The 16,834-nt window shown below is 36.8% G+C and overlaps 1 protein-coding gene across 3 annotated transcripts in view; it reads right to left on the bottom strand.

Moving 5' to 3' along the window:
* LOC132129724 (plexin-A1-like) overlaps positions 1-16,834 on the bottom strand; it is a 221,246-nt gene that overhangs the window by 41,059 nt on the left and 163,353 nt on the right. For all 3 annotated transcript variants that reach the window (XM_059541422.1, XM_059541423.1, XM_059541424.1), the window contains 5 exons: positions 15,659-15,755; positions 10,674-10,864; positions 2,972-3,123; positions 2,250-2,370; positions 1,656-1,792 (listed from right to left, as the gene is read on the bottom strand). In XM_059541422.1, the coding sequence (XP_059397405.1) occupies positions 1,656-1,792; positions 2,250-2,370; positions 2,972-3,123; positions 10,674-10,864; positions 15,659-15,755 (698 nt within the window). The remainder of the gene's footprint in view (positions 1-1,655; positions 1,793-2,249; positions 2,371-2,971; positions 3,124-10,673; positions 10,865-15,658; positions 15,756-16,834) is intronic.

Raw genomic sequence — 16,834 nt, 5'->3', positions numbered from 1 at the left:
GACAGAAATCCGTCATAGACTCGCTGCAATTAACGGAAATCTGTCGTAGCGACGGAGAACTTTAATCCCTGTATTGCGTAGCTTGTCAGTAATCTACGGCTCGGTCTATTAAATGCACCTCGATTTGAAAGCAGGTGATGGCGATTTACCACTAATCAGGGAACCGGCTTTACTGACGAAATGTGCGTGACAACTGCATGCGATATATCGCCCATCCCTACTATCAAGCAAGACTTTCAGTGAATACTTAATTAAATTTTTGTCTGTTCCTCATATATATTTTTTGGGCTTATAAAGACTTAGAACATAGTGCATATGATGTGTGTACTACTTTCATGATGCTTTAAGGGAAGAGAAATAATAATCTTCTCATCCTTATGTCGTTCCAAAACTATGACTCTCTTTCTTCATAAAAGATGAAATATCTCTGTTTTCCCAACTTTCTTCGGAGAAGAAAAATAAAAGTCACACAGGCTTCACTCCATCCACTTTCACTGTGTTGAAGCCAGGAGTGTGAACATTCTTCAAAACTTCTCCTAATGTGTTTTATAGAAGAAAGAGTGTCCTATAAGTTTAAAATGACATGTGGGTGGGTAAACGATGACTTAATTTACTGTAAATTTCTGGGTAGACTTTTTGAAAAATGAATGGCCCTAATCTCAAGTGTGAACGTTCTTCGAAACTTCTCCTTTTAATTTCCACAGAAGAAAGGCTTGGAATGATGTGAGGGTGAATAAATGATAAGAGAACATTCATTTTTGAATGAACTATTCATTTAAAACCCTCGCACAATGGGTTAACAGGAAGTGGACTTTCTCTCTGAAGTGAATCCTGGCTCTGAGACCAGGTGTGGCTGACGTCTCAGTCAGCGAGAACCGCGGTAATCCTCATTCTCTCTCTCTCTCTCATGTCTGAGACTTGGCAGCAAGACAATGTTTTTATTCCCTGCTGCAATGCAGAGCGGTCTGGTGCTACAAATAGACAGGTGGACGCAGGAACACTCATTCACTGTCCCCGTCCACAAACGGAAGCACACATCGACTGGGACTGCCTGTGCCATAACATGGATGATGTTCTTGCCTTCAAATTGTCTCTTTACGCTGTAGACACATGCCGATGGTTAAAAAAATGGGCCTGGGCATTTTGACTGAAAGAATGACAGGTGGACGTGCTAAGGTGAGAAGCTGAAGACAGCTTTTTGGATGGACATAGATAAAGACAGAGGGAGACAACTTGGCAGAGAGAGCGAAAGACAGAAAAGAACAACATTAACGAGCAAGTGGAGATTGTACGCTGGCAAATGCTACACCAAAACAGCCAACAGGCTAACCATCAAAACGACTGGCGCAGAGCCTATAGAACATATAAAACAGTCAAACAAACAAACAGAAACTGTATGACAGACAGAAACACAAACTTAGAAAGAAAACCAGAGAGATGGATGGATAAAACAATAGCAAGGTAGACAGAAGGGTAGCCAAACAGACAACTGTATGCTTTTTTCAATGTTTGGGGCTTTTGCCTTATTATTGGACTCTGAAAGCTTGTTTTCCTTTTCAGAACTGTGAGTTTATATCTTGCAATTGCAATATATAAACTGCTAAACAATGGCACAAACTAAAGATAAACAAAAAATAAAGAAGAGATTTACTCACTTTTTAAAGTGACAAGAGTGACGCCCAATGTTGACCACCACAGAGCTGCCAGCGTTGAGATGGTTTCCTTCAATAGTGATTCTGGTTCCTCCTGAAAGAGGTCCCTGAGCAGGCTGGACACGGGCGAAGTATGGCGTCTAAGGAAGAAATTGACAAATTGAAGAAGCACATTGTTTGTTATTGTCATCTTATTTTATACATTATTAGTAAAAGGCCACAAACTTTATGCATGTAGAACTTGGTTGGCAAGATTTTTAAAGTTTTTTAAAATAATATCTTTTGTTGACCCATAATTACATCATCACAATTTAATAATAAAAAAATAATAAAAAAAACTCTTTAGATTAAATTTTTTATATAATTTATATCTGTAATGGCAAAGCTGATCAAAAGAACAGCATTCATTTGAAATAGAACTCTTTTGTCAATTTAATCCATCCTTGCTAAATAAAAGTAATATAAAGAGGAAAAAAAACAACCTTTGAACAGTAGTGCGTTTATATGCACATTTGGAATTACATGCAATCATTTTGCATTTAAATTATCCAAAAGACAGGAAGATCTGATTAAGGATTAAGTGTCTTAGACACTCACCACAAAGGTGAAAGCCCTGGGTGAGAGGGCTCTGTAGTCAGCCAGACAGTCTCTTACACACACCTCCACCTGGGCTTCCTGCACACGGTATCCTGTGGCATCATTCAGAAGACACACAATCCTGTGGAAGATGAAAAACATTGGAATCCTCTTTAGGGTTTCTGATTAACAGCACTGCTAAGTTACCAAAAGTCTCAAGGGGAGGAAGGTGAATGGATACATTTATATGATACGGTGCAAGTAAATATTATTACTATAATTAATCTGTGTCTGGTTTACTAGCCGGGCCAGACATTATCTGCAGACATTTTTATGCATTTTCTACACTGATTTATGCACTGCAAGGATACTTGATTTCGATGTGGTGAAATATGGTAAATGGAACTACTAGAAGCGTATGCTAAAAGAATAATCAGTAACCAGAGCTAACAATGTATTAAAAATGCACTCTGTGGATTGAGATTGACAGATTATACATTGAAAAGTAAGAGTGTTATGGACCTTAGTCACGTTAGACAATAGTAGAATCCACGGAACACACTGTACTGTATTTCTATTCCTCACAGCCTCATTTTAATCTCTGTCAAATACTTAATATGGCTCTAATCAAGTCAAGTAACGTTTTTATAGTGTTTTATACAGTGGCGATTGTTTCAAAGCAGATTCACAGCACTGAAAAAGGACAGAAAAATTGAAGCCAAAATACTGTATGTAATACCCACCTTTCTGCACTAACGTATTCCTCTTCAATAGGAACACAGGGTACTTTTCCCAGACGAACGCCTGTCATAATGTCCCTAAACTGCAGACCCAGGTTCTCTCCGGTGATGGTGAGTCTGGTTCCGCCTTGCCGTGGTCCGGTCTCAGGAAACAGCTGTAAAATGAGGGAAATAGAGACAGCTTCACTGGAGATGGAGATTTAACTGACTATAATACAACAAACTACATTTTCGTTTTGGACTTTTTGCTATGATGTGCAGAGAGCAGGACCAGGAAATGTAAGAAAAGAACGATACTCTGGACATATTGTTTTACATTCTGATATATGTACAGTAGACCATATAATATCTCTCTGGTATGTGGACAGGTCTTGGCATTGAACCCTGTAGCTCCTTATAGTCTTGCAGTTCCAACACAAACTCAGACGCCTTGCATTTTAATGAAGACAAATCACCCCTCGGCACAGGGGAGCAGAAGCCCCTATGCTGGGCTTGGTGAGACACCCCCCTCCATCCGTCCTCTAATTGAAACTTATTATCCAGGCTCCCAGATCCATGCTTCAGAGACGCATGGCGCAAGGCAGTAGGATAATGTGATTTATTTAGCCGGATTATTCTCCGTAACGAGGACAGGTGTGGCATGACAAAACAAATATGGTGAATGATGTGCAGTGGTAACAGCAGGATGGCGACCTGTAACAGCCATCATGAGGTAATTATAGGTACTCTGTATGCCTGATCTCCCGACCACAGGGTCTCCACAGAAACCTGGAGCCGACCCTCAGCTACATCACTGCCGTAATGGCTGAGGGCCTAGAATGAAGCCTTGGCGGACCCCTATGTGGAAAATTTTGTAGCACAGCAAACCATATATTCAACAAGTGTGAAATAAGAATGTTTGCAATGAAATTCTAATTTAGTTTTTGGTAATTCCTCAGCCTCACTGTAGAATTTGAACTGGAATGGCAGGAAAAGAGATTTAACAAACTTTATCACTTTGGTGCACTGCATTGGATAAAAAAAAAAAAATGAAATAAAATAGAGCAGAAGATTTAACTGACCATAAAACAGCAAACCAAAAAAAAAAAAAAAAAACTATATATATATATATATATATATATATATATTTTTTTTTTTTTTTTTTTTTAAAAAGGAGACAAAATATTTTTTTTCGGACTGCTGTTCATGCCTCTACTATGCACGCTTTCATGTATGTGGTTTCCAGATATCAAGAGTTCAAATCCCCAAATCAGAGCTTCTGTGTTAAAATCCCCAAATCAGTGCTTCGGTTTTCTGTTATGTTTTCTATACAGTGTTTTGCTTAATTTTGTCAATCTGGCAACCATCCATACACTCGTAATACATTACGGAAGCGCCAACGATGATCTAAATACATCTACAAACACGTAAGCTGAAGTTTAGTGATATCCATGTGAGATGTTCAGCTTAAATGAAAGTGTCATTCAGCCAGTCTGTGTTATGTCATGTGATCTCAACTATTTTGTTTGCGATTGTGGTTGCTGATTAAATGCACTTACTCAAACACTGTTGTTTTTATAGAGAAACATTATTGCGATTTGGAATTATTCAGTTTAACCATTATACAGCATGATGAAAATGTGGTAAAAAGTTTACATTGACTAATACTAGACTAAAATGCTCAAACATTTAGTTGACTAAAACATGAATAAACAAAAACAGGATAAGGTTGACTAAATATGATGATAATTAAAAAGCACATTTGACACAGGATTTAGACTAAGAGTAATTTAAAAGACTAAGATTAAATTAGAAATGGCTGATAAAATGAACACTAATTTAATTGAAATTCAATTCACTTTAATTCCACATTCTTAATTTTAAGTTGAAATGTGAGAGACATTTTCAATTTAGTTCTGAATGGCATAAAAACCTGTTGTATTCATTACTGACTAGGGCCAGCCAACTGAGATTGGCTTGGCTGACTACACGCAACTTCTTTATGCCTGGAACAATGTAAGGAGTATTGATACAATGAGCACTTTTGAGAAAGATTAATTCACTAAATTTTCACTAGATAAACCACACAGGCTGGTTCTACACATATGATCAAAATATGCTGCAATGTGGAGCAGACTTAATGCAAATGCAGCCTCACAAAACTTCATTGACTGACCAGTTTCCCAGGAACTGGTCAGTCAAGTTATGATGCCTCAGACCTCACTGCAATGTCAATACAACAGCCTAAAAAGCAAAATAAATTCAAGCTGTGTTGATAGAGCTTGTACTGTAATACAGTAGTCTTGACATGAAAATCAAAGAATTTGTACTGAATCCTGTCACTCGGGATTATACTAAAATTAACCTACATTAGATAGTCTTTTATTATGTTCAAAAACAATTTATTAATTTATTATTTAAATCAGCCTTAGAGCGAAATGATAGATAAAAATAATATCTCTCAACACAAGTGGGAAAACACTAATATACATACACATTCTCCCCCAGGACCTTGTTAAATTACACACAGTTAAGTAAATCTTGCTTAATTATCATCTCTGGGTAATGATACTTTCAAAAAATATATGCAATTACTGAGATTAAAGTGCACCAGAATGCACAAAGTCTCCTGACGATTTCCAGTGGCGAGATTATTTCTGTTTGTGTGTCGCATTCCCCCAACCCTATCCAATACGTGGGAGGATGACAATGATGGGAGAGTGGAAGGATTCAGAAAAGATGGTGGGTGAAAAGAATAGGGGCAGACTGGGGCATCTGAAGAACCCAGTCTTCCAGATCCCATCCGCCCACAGGCCACCTGCACAGTGTGTATGTCTTGACGCTTTCCTGATGTTGCTGTCTGTCTGTTTGTCGGTCTTTCCCTGATATTCATCAGCAAGTTGGTTCTTCATCTTTTGGCAAGCACAGAAATGCAGCATGGGTAAAACCTGTCAAAAAACAGCAATCGATCTACTTGCGCACTTCAGCCAGACACACAACACACTTCTGTCTGGCACCCCCTTTTCCGTACGTCTATGGCTGTATGCTTTCTAATGTAATTGAGGTTAAGTGTCTTTGCTTATGAGTACAACAGCTTCACTTGGGATTTCACCCAGAAAACCTCCTATTTATAGAGCCTCCACCAATCTACTGAAGAATGGAAAAACGCAACAACGTTCTGCCATAGCTGTCATTTCAGCTATGTAGCTTTCCAGGGCCCTAATTTGCTTCCTTTTATTCCTATTTTCCCATCCAATATTGCTTGTTTGTAGCATATGTTCTCAAATCCCTCTCCCCCTAAGCCAATCTTAGAACCTTGCATAGACCATACACTCAAAAATTGCCTTTTCGTACAGAGCGAGGCCAATAAAGAATACAGCATAACGAAACAAGGGGTTTCAGAGGGGTTGTTTTATATGTAGCTTGGTGGCGTCCAATCATGGCCAGACTTGGATGGGCGGCAGCAGAAGTCTGTCTCCCAAAAGGAACATGAGGCTTAAGACTATTTTCATTTGTTACCTACATGAAGAGAACGTTAACTAAATCATCCAATCAAAGGCCTACCGCCTCCCTTGCCTGTCTCACTTAATCTCGCTGCATAAAAAACAAGGCAGAACATCATGTATATTTTACATATTTCAGTGTCAAAGCTTATCAGAACTGCTTACTGTTTACAGAGGTGCGATAAAGGTGTGTGTTTGTGTGTGTGTGATAATGAGAGAAAATCCCAGATAAAGAAAAGAATGTTTGGTATAAGAAACCTTGCTCTTGCCTCCAGTTAGGTGCGCTTTCCTCTGCTGTAATTAGAAAAGGAGAAAATCTACACAGAGCAAGTTAATGCGATATTGATGCCGAAGTGAAGAGATGCTTTTAGCGAAAAACTTGAGCTAAGGAGCAGTTTAGGAAGGACTTTTTCCCCATGATTGTCAGGGTTTCTCCACGCAGCATATTGCAAAACTTACAGTTACTGCCATTTAGATGAATGGTAACACTTACAGCTAGCTCTCTCCAGGTATTATAAACTTCTATGGCCCTTAGAATGAAAGAGGAGCACAACTTTGACATAAGCAGACAGCTTTAACTGAGACACAAAACAGCAGACAATAAGACAGACATAAAGCAAATTCAATTACAACTCATACCCAGGGGTCTCTCTGAGGAGACAGAGACAGAAAATCCCAGTTTAAATACTCTATTCCAAATGAAATTAGAAGCTTATCCACCGGTTAATATACGAAGTCAAACGGCTCTGATGTGAATGAAGGAGAAGCAAGGGAATGAGTGTGGTAGGAAAGGACAGACTGCAAAAAAAGAATAAAATATATAGCCACAGTGTAAAATTACTTGTGTTAAGATATTATATGGAAAGTTATTGCTCTATCCTGGGCCAATAAACAAGTTTGCTGCTCACAGTTGCTAGATTTGTTACCGTTAACTAACTTAATTTAATAAAGTAAATTGTTAATTGCAAAAAAATATTTTTTTATTAAACTTACTTCAGTTGTCATGACAACATTTAAACATTTAGGTTAAACTACTAAAATTACTAACTGAACTAAAACTGAAATAAAATTATTTGAAATATATATAAAAAATTAGATGTCAAAAACACAATAACAAAATGACTATAAAATAAAGATATATTCTTAATGTAAATGAAACAAATTGACTACAAAAAAAAAAACTTCAATAGTATTTAAATAATAATAAAATAACATTCATATTTTCACTTGAACATGAAGTTGAGAGGGAATGAAAACCTTAGTATGCTAAGTAAACTAATGATGATAAATATCCCCACTGACTATTTAGCGGACGATTTGATTTGTATTGCTAAATATCAAATTATCATTCTCAAAATTTGAATTAAACCATTTATTGCTACAGTTCCTAATTCTGGGCCAACTGGCTACTAACTCTCTTTTATTTACTCACCAAAAGCGATTTCATGCACATTTGGCGAGTGTTTATTTGGACCTTGTTCACTACCCTCCTGTATTCCCTCTAATAACATCAGAGATGTACCACAAATGCTCAAAAATGAGCCTGTGAAGAAAATGCAGCCTGTGTTAATGTTTTACAGTGTATCGTTGGTTTGAACTCATTGCATTGTTTTTCCATCTTTCACAACTTACAACTCTAAATCAAACATGACCATTGTTTGGTCACGAGACATAGATAGAACATACAATGCTTAGTGTCTTGTCTCTGAAGGCAACACATATCTGATCTGAGAGCTACTTTGGAGGGAAAAGTCTGTCAATATAAACTCAAATTTAGTTTGATCTTCACATAAAGCTATCGTTTGTCTTCAGAAGACTTAGTGGCTCAACCCAGTCAGCTGATTCTATGTGAACTGAAAACAAGCGTACTCCATTCCCTTTCTTTGTCTCTACCGCATCCTTTTCTGTTTCTCCATTCATTCAAGCTTTCAGTTCTGGTTATAGAGCGATAAGTAAGCAGAGAGACAAGCATGAGCTAACGGATTAGCAACTGTGCCACTGGCAATTACCCAGTATCAGGGGCTAATCTTACTGAGAGACACCGCTGTCTCTTAGACTGTCAGCTGCCAGCACTGGCACACCGCAGTATATTAGCATCAATACACCACTGCACAGCAATAAAAGCACAGTGAGGGATCTGTATGGCACAGCCACTTTAGGAAACTTAAAATGGAGGTCTATTGTTTCTTTTTCTTAGATGAAGAGCATGTGTGTTATAAAAACTGAGAAATAGTACACCATCATTAGCATACAGGAAGTTAACGTATGGCTTGCTCAAGGGCACCTCAGTCATGGTATTGCTGGCCCGAAACTCGAACCCACAACCTTAGGGTTAGGAGTCAATCTCTCTAACCAGTAGGCTACGACACCCCCCTAAGTGCCTCAGCATAGCCTTGGTGGAGATTTTTTATTTTATTTTATTTTTCTGTGGTAATCAACATTATGCCACTAATGCAGTTGACTGAGCTTATTTTGTATTGAACCTATATTTCATATACCGTATTTTTCAGACTATAAGTCGCACCTGAGTATAAGTCACATCAGTCCAAAAATATGTCATGACGAGGAAAAAAACATATATAAGTCGCACTGGACTATAAGTCGCATTTATTTAGCCCAAGAACCAAGAGAAAACATTACCGTCTAAAGCCACGAGGGGGCGCTCTATGCTGCTTAGTGTAGACTACAGGAGCACTGGGCAGCATCTCTGGCAGCATAGAGCGCCCTCTCGCGGCTGTAGACGGTAATGTTTTCTGTTAGTTCATTTCTCTTGATTCATGTCAAATTAATTTTGATAAATAAGTCACACCTAACTATAAGTCGCAGGACCAGCCAAACTATGAAAAAAAGTGCGACTTATAGTCCGGAAAATACGGTTATTATATTTAATATTTTATTTCTTTAAATTTTAATTTAACAAAACCACAATGGTGCTTCAAAGAACCCAGGAAGACTTGAGGTTTCTAACAGATACCTAAAATGTAAATGCTGATCTAAAGAACCAATAAACAAAATTATTATTTACAAGAACCAGTTTTTCAAAAACCTTATACAGTAGAAAATATACTTTATAGGTTCTTTGCAAAGCACTATTGAACAACCTTAATTAATAATCAACAATGTTCTGCAAAATACAACACCTGATAAATGCTCACACTAGGGATATGCCGGTATCAAATTTTCCTGTTGCGATTAATTGCTCATGCTTTTATCATGGTAAACGGTATTATCACAGTATTTAAATTTAGTTTAAAAAAGTGCTCAAAATATAGTATAATATAATAGGTTAAATAACTTTTTTCTAACAACAAAAATAACTGAACATTTAAATAAAATAAAACAATAAAGAAAAATATATAAAGTTAAATGTTTTGCACAGATTAAAGTGCAAAAGAACTATAAAGACCCATAGGTATCACTTTACAATCTCATTAGTTAACCCTTAACCTTCACAATAGCTACATTTGCTACAGAAGTTATTAATCTGTGTTGAAAAAATACAAGTCATAGTTAGCTCATTAAATACAGTTGCAACTTTACATTTTAACAAAGTTTTATTAAATATTGGAATACCTAAGATTAATGAATGTTCAGAAGAATTTGTCATTGGCAGTTTATGTTAACCAATGCATTAACTAATGTTAAAAATGAAGCCCTGATGTAAAGTGAATTAACAATAAAAATTCAAAACATTTTCAAACTATATCTATGACACGTTGTAGTCCAGATTAAAATAACCTATTAAGTCTTAATACTTAAGTATTTGGCACTGTGATGAACATCATAGCAAATACACAAATCTGAATGGCTATTTAAAATGATTTAAATATGTTTCAGAAAGTAGTCCAGCTGGTTTATTTAAGGGGTTTCCAGGGTAAGGACATTTTCTGCAGTTTAGCGCCATCTGCTGTCAGAAGAGTGAATGTGCTTTCATTCAGCGCGTCCCTCACGTGTTCCTCCATGTGCTTCTCTTACATGCTTGTTTACATCAGAGCGCACAAAGTCTTTCAAGCAGCATACAGCAGTGTTGTGCATTTGTAATATAATTATCGCGGTATTTAGAAGTGCCCACGATAACAATATTGTGCATATTCATTACTGTGATATATTGCATTACCGAATACCGGCACAAGTCTAGCTCACACAATAAAAAAGTGTGTTTGACTGCCTTGTAAATACTGAATGTGTTAAACGGGGTGTGACAGAATGGGAGCGGGTGCTACCTTGTTGATTTTGGGATGTGCACAGCGACTGTTTCCTGCACTGGGGTGCATCCAGATGCTCTCCGGAGGAGCACATTCCTGTCTCAGTGAACACTTCTTCTCCTGTACGCACCAGCCACAGTCGAATTGAGGATCTGCTTTCAAACACATCCCACAGCTGTCCCGCATGGCGTAACACTTGTACAGGTGCGCTACCGAGAGAAAGAGAGATAAAGACAGGGATGACTAAGCACACAGAGCAGAGGACAAAACCTGCGACCGCACATCAGATGAATTTTATATTAATGTGCTAAGTTGCTTGGCAACCATAAACCATCTACAGTTGAGCTAATTAACTATATTACCCGACTAAAGAAGTGCTTATTTTCATTATTAGACTTAACAAATGTGATTATTTTTAAACACCAGTGTCTTTTTCATATTACTGTTGCCAATGTTTTATGCGTGAGTTACAGTGATTCATCTGCATCTCACAATAAGCCAAAATACACCCTTTCACTGTGGTAAAATCAAGCACAACCTTAGTGGCTTATTAATTTAATGAACAGAAAAAAACGGTTACAAGGTAGAGTGACGGTATCAGATGGTATCTTATGTAATACAAATGTTTTCATAAATATTATATAGATAGATAGACAGACAGACAGACAGACAGACAGATACAGGTGCATCTCAAATTAGAATGTCGTGGAAAAGTTAATTTATTTCATCAATTCAACTCAAATTGTGAAACTTGTGTATTAAATTAAATGAACACAGACTGAAGTAGTTTAAGTCTTTGGTTCTTTTAATTGTGATGATTTTGGCTCACAGTTAAAAAAAACACCAATTCATCTCAATAAATTAGAATATGGTGATATGCCAATCAGCTAATCAACTCAAAACACCTGCAAAGGTTTCCCGAGCCTTCAAAATGGACTCTCAGTTTGGTTCACTAGGCTACACAATCATGGGGAAGACGATCTGACAGTTGTCCAAAAGACAATCATTGACACCCTTCACAAGGAGGGTAAGCCACAAACATTCATTGCCAAAGAAGCTGGCTATTCACAGAGTGCTGTATCCAAGCATGTTAACAGAAAGTTGTGTGGAAGAAGAAAGAAATGCATAACCAACCAGGAGAACCACAGCCTTATGAGGATTGTCAAGCAAAATCGATTCAAGAATTTGAGTGAACTTACAAGGAATGGACTGAGGTTGGGGTCAAGGGATACAGACGTGTCAAGGAATTTGGTTACAGTTGTCGTATTCCTCTTGTTAAGCCACTCCTGAACCACAGACAACGTCAGAAGCTTCTTACCTGGGCTAAGGAGAAGAAGAACTGGACTGTAGCCCAGTGGTCCAAAGTCCTCTTTTCAGATGAGAGCAAGTTTTGTATTTCATTTGGAAACCAAGGTCCTAGAGTCTCGAGGGAAGGGTGGAGAAGCTCATAGTCCTTGAAGTTGCTTGAAGTCCAGTGTTAAATTTCCACTGGAAATTTACTGAACATTTCCAAAAGTTGGTTAAATGACCATGGTGTTGGTGTGCTTGACAGGCAAGCAAACTCATCAGACCTGAACCCCATGGAGAATCTATGGGCTATTGTCAAGTGGAAAATGAGAAACAAAAGACCAAAAAATGCAGATGAGCTGAAGGCCACTGTCAAAGACACCTTGGCTTTCATACCACCTAAGCAGTGCCACAAACTGATCACGTCCATGCCACGCCGAATTGAGGCAGTAATTAAAGCAAAAGGAGCCCCTACCAAGTATTGAGTACATGTATAGAAAATGAACATACTTTCCAGAAAGCCAACAATTCACTAAAAATATTTTTTGTTTATTGGTCTTATGAAGTATTCTAATTTGTTGAGATAGTGAATTGGTGGGTTTTTGTTAAATTAAATTAAATTTTGAGCCAAAATCATCACAATTAAAAGAACCAAAGACACAATTTGAGTTGAATTACTGAAATAAATTAACTTTTCCACGACATTCTAATTTACCGAGATGCCCCTCTACAGTATATCATACTAACATGGCAATTTGAGCAAAAAAAAAAAACAAAAAAAAAACAACTAAAACCAGTCTAAGCTGCTTAGCTGGTCTTAGATGGTTAAATCTGGATGTATCTGGTATAAGCTGGCCAAATTGGTTTTTACTGGTTGTTCAGATGGTGACCAAGCCTGACTAGCTAAAGAAGTGGTCAAAAACCCTCTAAAGCCAGCCTACTAAACCAGCTGTGGCCATGTAGGAAGACCAGCTAACCAGCTTAGCTTAGTTTAAGGTTGAAGGTTGAAATGCAGTGAAATGCATAAAAATTTGCATAACAATTCGATAACCATGTAAACACAATATACTATGGTTTTTATATGGTATTCCAGGGTATATAAAAGACTACTATGGTTCACATCCAAATATTACCATGGTAGCTTTTTTATTTAGGCAGAATACATGTACTTGAGTACTTGAAGTAGCACAAATGAGTCATTCCATACAACCATCACCTACTACTGCTAATAATCCAAACCGCAAAAATTTAAATCAGAGCACAGACACATTATTCAACATCTTTTATCTAAATGTTTAAGTAGTTTGCTTTAACTGTGAACTGACTTCAGATATTAGCAAATTACAGATGTTAAATTCCCATTGTAAAGGGAAAGATGGCAGATTTTTCGTGGGCCTCTGGAGCTTCAGGGGACTGGGTGAATGTTCTGTTGGCTGGGTGTCTTATACTGCCACTGGACTTCAAAGGAGACAGTGTATCCATCCGTCGCAGCCTCATGCTAATCAGATTAGCCACGGCTAATCTTAAAAGTATTGCTGCACTAATTAAACTGAACCAAATGAATGATTTAATTACATTATCATTTCCACTTTACAGCAGGGCAAAGCTGTTTTTTTTTGTCTTGCAGTATGGTGCAGTTGAATACATTTATTGTGCTATAAAGACGCTGCTTAGAGAGAGAGAGAGAGAGAGAGAGAGGGAAATGGGCCAAATATATCTCAATTTCCTGAAAAAAAAAGACAGTTTGCATAGTTAAAAAGTTGCATAAGATAATATAATATATATTATTATTATATTATTATATTATTAATTATATTATTAATTATATTATTCAAAAAATAATATATTTTGAATTCATTTTAACCCCATTTCTCATTCTATGCATTTTAGAAGAACAACTTTTTTTTTGTTGTTGTTTTTTTTTTTTTTTTTTTTTTACAGTGCAGCCATCCTTTTAAGACACCAATAATAACTTATTCTTATTATTATATACAATACCATTCAAAAGTTTGGGGTCAGTAAATTATTTCTTATAAAAAAGAAAAAGAAAAGTAGGATATTATGCCAACAAAAGCTGCATTTATTTGATAAAAATACAGTAAAAACAAAGTATTGTGAAATGTATATTTTTTTATTTATTATATTTCATTAACATGTTATTCCCGTGATGGCAAAGGTTAATTTTCCAGCCATTATTCCAGTCTTCAGTGTCACATGATCTTTCACAAATCATTCTAATTCTGATTTGGTACTCAAGAAAAAAAATCTAATCTTCATCAATATTATACATTTGATACATTATTCTGATACATTATGATACAATACAATACATTTTTCAGGATTCTTTGATAAATAAAAAGTTCAAAAGAACTGCATTTTTAGAAACAGGAGTCTTTTAGAACATTATAGATGTCTGAACTATCCATTTTGATCAAACTTTCGAATGGTAGTGTATAGAAATGTTATCTAATATATTATTTCTTATATTTCACAAGCAACAAAGAGATGTGGAAAAATAATGGAATGGAAAAGCATTATATCAGTCAAGGTGCTAAGATCTTGACTTGGCCCAGGTGTGGTGATGGTAAATGGACTGCATTTATATAGCAATGGTCCTCTGGAGTCACCATTCACTCACCACTCTCTCTAAATCAGGGGTGTCAAACTCATTTTAGGTTGAGGGCCAGATCTGAGGAAATGTCCCGTTGTGCAGGCCGAATTACCTTTTGTTAAACCCTTTGTTTGCTCACAGTTACATTAACCATACAAACCACAATATATTTGACAAAAAACCTAGGAAAACTTTTTTCAAAGATGATGCTAAGTTATTTTAGGGGTGTGCAATCATTTTTATTTATTTATTTATTTATTTTAAAGTGATAATTGCCATATTTTGCGGAGTGTGTTTTTGAGATTGCACCTTGGTTGGTTTAAGCCTGTCCTGGTTAAATAAATGACACTAAAGCTGCCAAGAGGGGGCAGCAAGTCTCCTTCTTAATGAGTAATCATTTGACTCATTCAATCAAAATGGCTGATTACTTTAGAAAATAAGCGATTAGTAATTGTCTTTATGAATGGGCTACTGAATCATTGACTCAAATGATTTGTTCAAAATTCATTCAGTAACAAAATACACAGTGCTGCTTGGAGACGCGCAATTACTCCGCTTTATTAAAGCCTTTTTCTTGCCGAAACAAAGATGAACAGACAACATTGTGACTAATATAACACACTTAATACTAGCATATTGTTTCTTGAGCTGTTGTCTGAAATCAATTAATTTGCGATCACACTGACATTCGGGAAAGCAACACACATTCTGCGGGCTGGATTGGACACCTCTGTGGGCCATATTCGGCCCCGTGGGCTATATGTTTGATACCCCTGCTCTAAATAGACCAGGCAACAAATAGACAAGAACTCGACCCAAAATGAGCAAAGTGGCCATCAAGATGGGGATGTGAACCCAAAACCACACTTTCTCAGCTGTAACCGTTTTCATTCTTTGCGAATGAGGGTTTCACGTGGTTTCTTATTGTTTAGCAGCAGCGAGCTGCAGTCACAGCTCAGGAAGGACCAGATAAGCTGTATGGAGAGCAGTGAGGCCTGACATGCAGCCAGGCATAAAACGGACCTAATTTGTCTTCACAGACAAACTGGAGAGAGGTGTGGGTACACAGAAAGACTGACTATAGAGGAACGGATGCGAGCTGTACCTTGGATATTGTAGGGGTTGTCAATGACGAAATCTCCATTCCACACAACCGAGAGGTCTACCGGCAGGTCGCTGATGTCATTTCCTTCATAGTCATACTGGAGAGAGAGAAAAAAAGAATGATATGATTCAATGCTGTTACATACACTTGATGTTTTCTCATTCTTTTGTGCAGTGTGAGCCTCCATCAAGCGCAAATCCTGTCATAAAACCAAGCAAAAAGCCACAAGAGGTTATGATTTACTACAGGTACTACAGATTTACTCTTAAACGATTCTCAATAAATACTTTTTATAAACATTTTAAAACCTGCAAAAAGACTGTAGATTGTCAAGCTCATGTGGGAAGTATGGATTTTAATATGATTCACAGCTTTTCTAATCCGATTCCTCCTGCTTATCACCATCACTTCCAGTCTCTGCAGTCTGTCTATCCACCATAAAAGACAAAAAGGCACTAAATAAAACTAGTAAATGACACACTGAACTGCAGCTCGCAAAATTTTCAGATCTGATTACCCCCACTTCTTACCATCAATTCCTGTCCTTGCACTACAATGCATCCACTAAAAAGACAAAAAATAACAAAAAAGGCTCAAAATACCAAAATGTGTGAAAAAGAGTTCGTATTAGACTCTCAACATTACTCAATACCATTACCCTCTCTCTATTGTGTTTCCACTCAGTAAAAAAGACAAAATGCACCCCCCCCACCCACCAAAAAAGGGGGAGTTTATACAAGAAATATGTTTTTTTTCTGAACCAATTATTTCTATTTTTAGTAGTAATATCATGCCGTCTGTCTACCAAAAAGACAAAAATGTCTTAAAAAAAAAAAAGAATAGATTCACACTTCTCACCATCTTTTACTGTCCCTTCTTAACATTTAGAAAATGAAAAAGAAAAAAAAATGCTACAAAAAAACCTAAATGGCCCAAAATAAAACAAAAAAGTGACACATTGAGCTTTGGTGCTTATTTGGTAAACTTGGATTTGAATAAGACTTTTTTTTTTTTCTTGAACCAATTGTTTCCATTACTAGGAATAACTTCCGATTATGGACAAAAGACAAAAAAAATTTACTGACTAAATAAATAAATAAAAACATTAATGGACATATTCAGCTTAAGACTTTGAACTTGGCTCACAATATATCTCGATCCCATTACTCATACTTC

Source organism: Carassius carassius, chromosome 46 (genome assembly GCF_963082965.1).
Source record: "Carassius carassius chromosome 46, fCarCar2.1, whole genome shotgun sequence".
In the NCBI taxonomy this organism is placed as follows: domain Eukaryota; kingdom Metazoa; phylum Chordata; class Actinopteri; order Cypriniformes; family Cyprinidae; genus Carassius; species Carassius carassius.
Note: the sequence above shows the minus strand (reverse complement) of the source record. Positions and strands in the feature narration are given on the sequence as shown.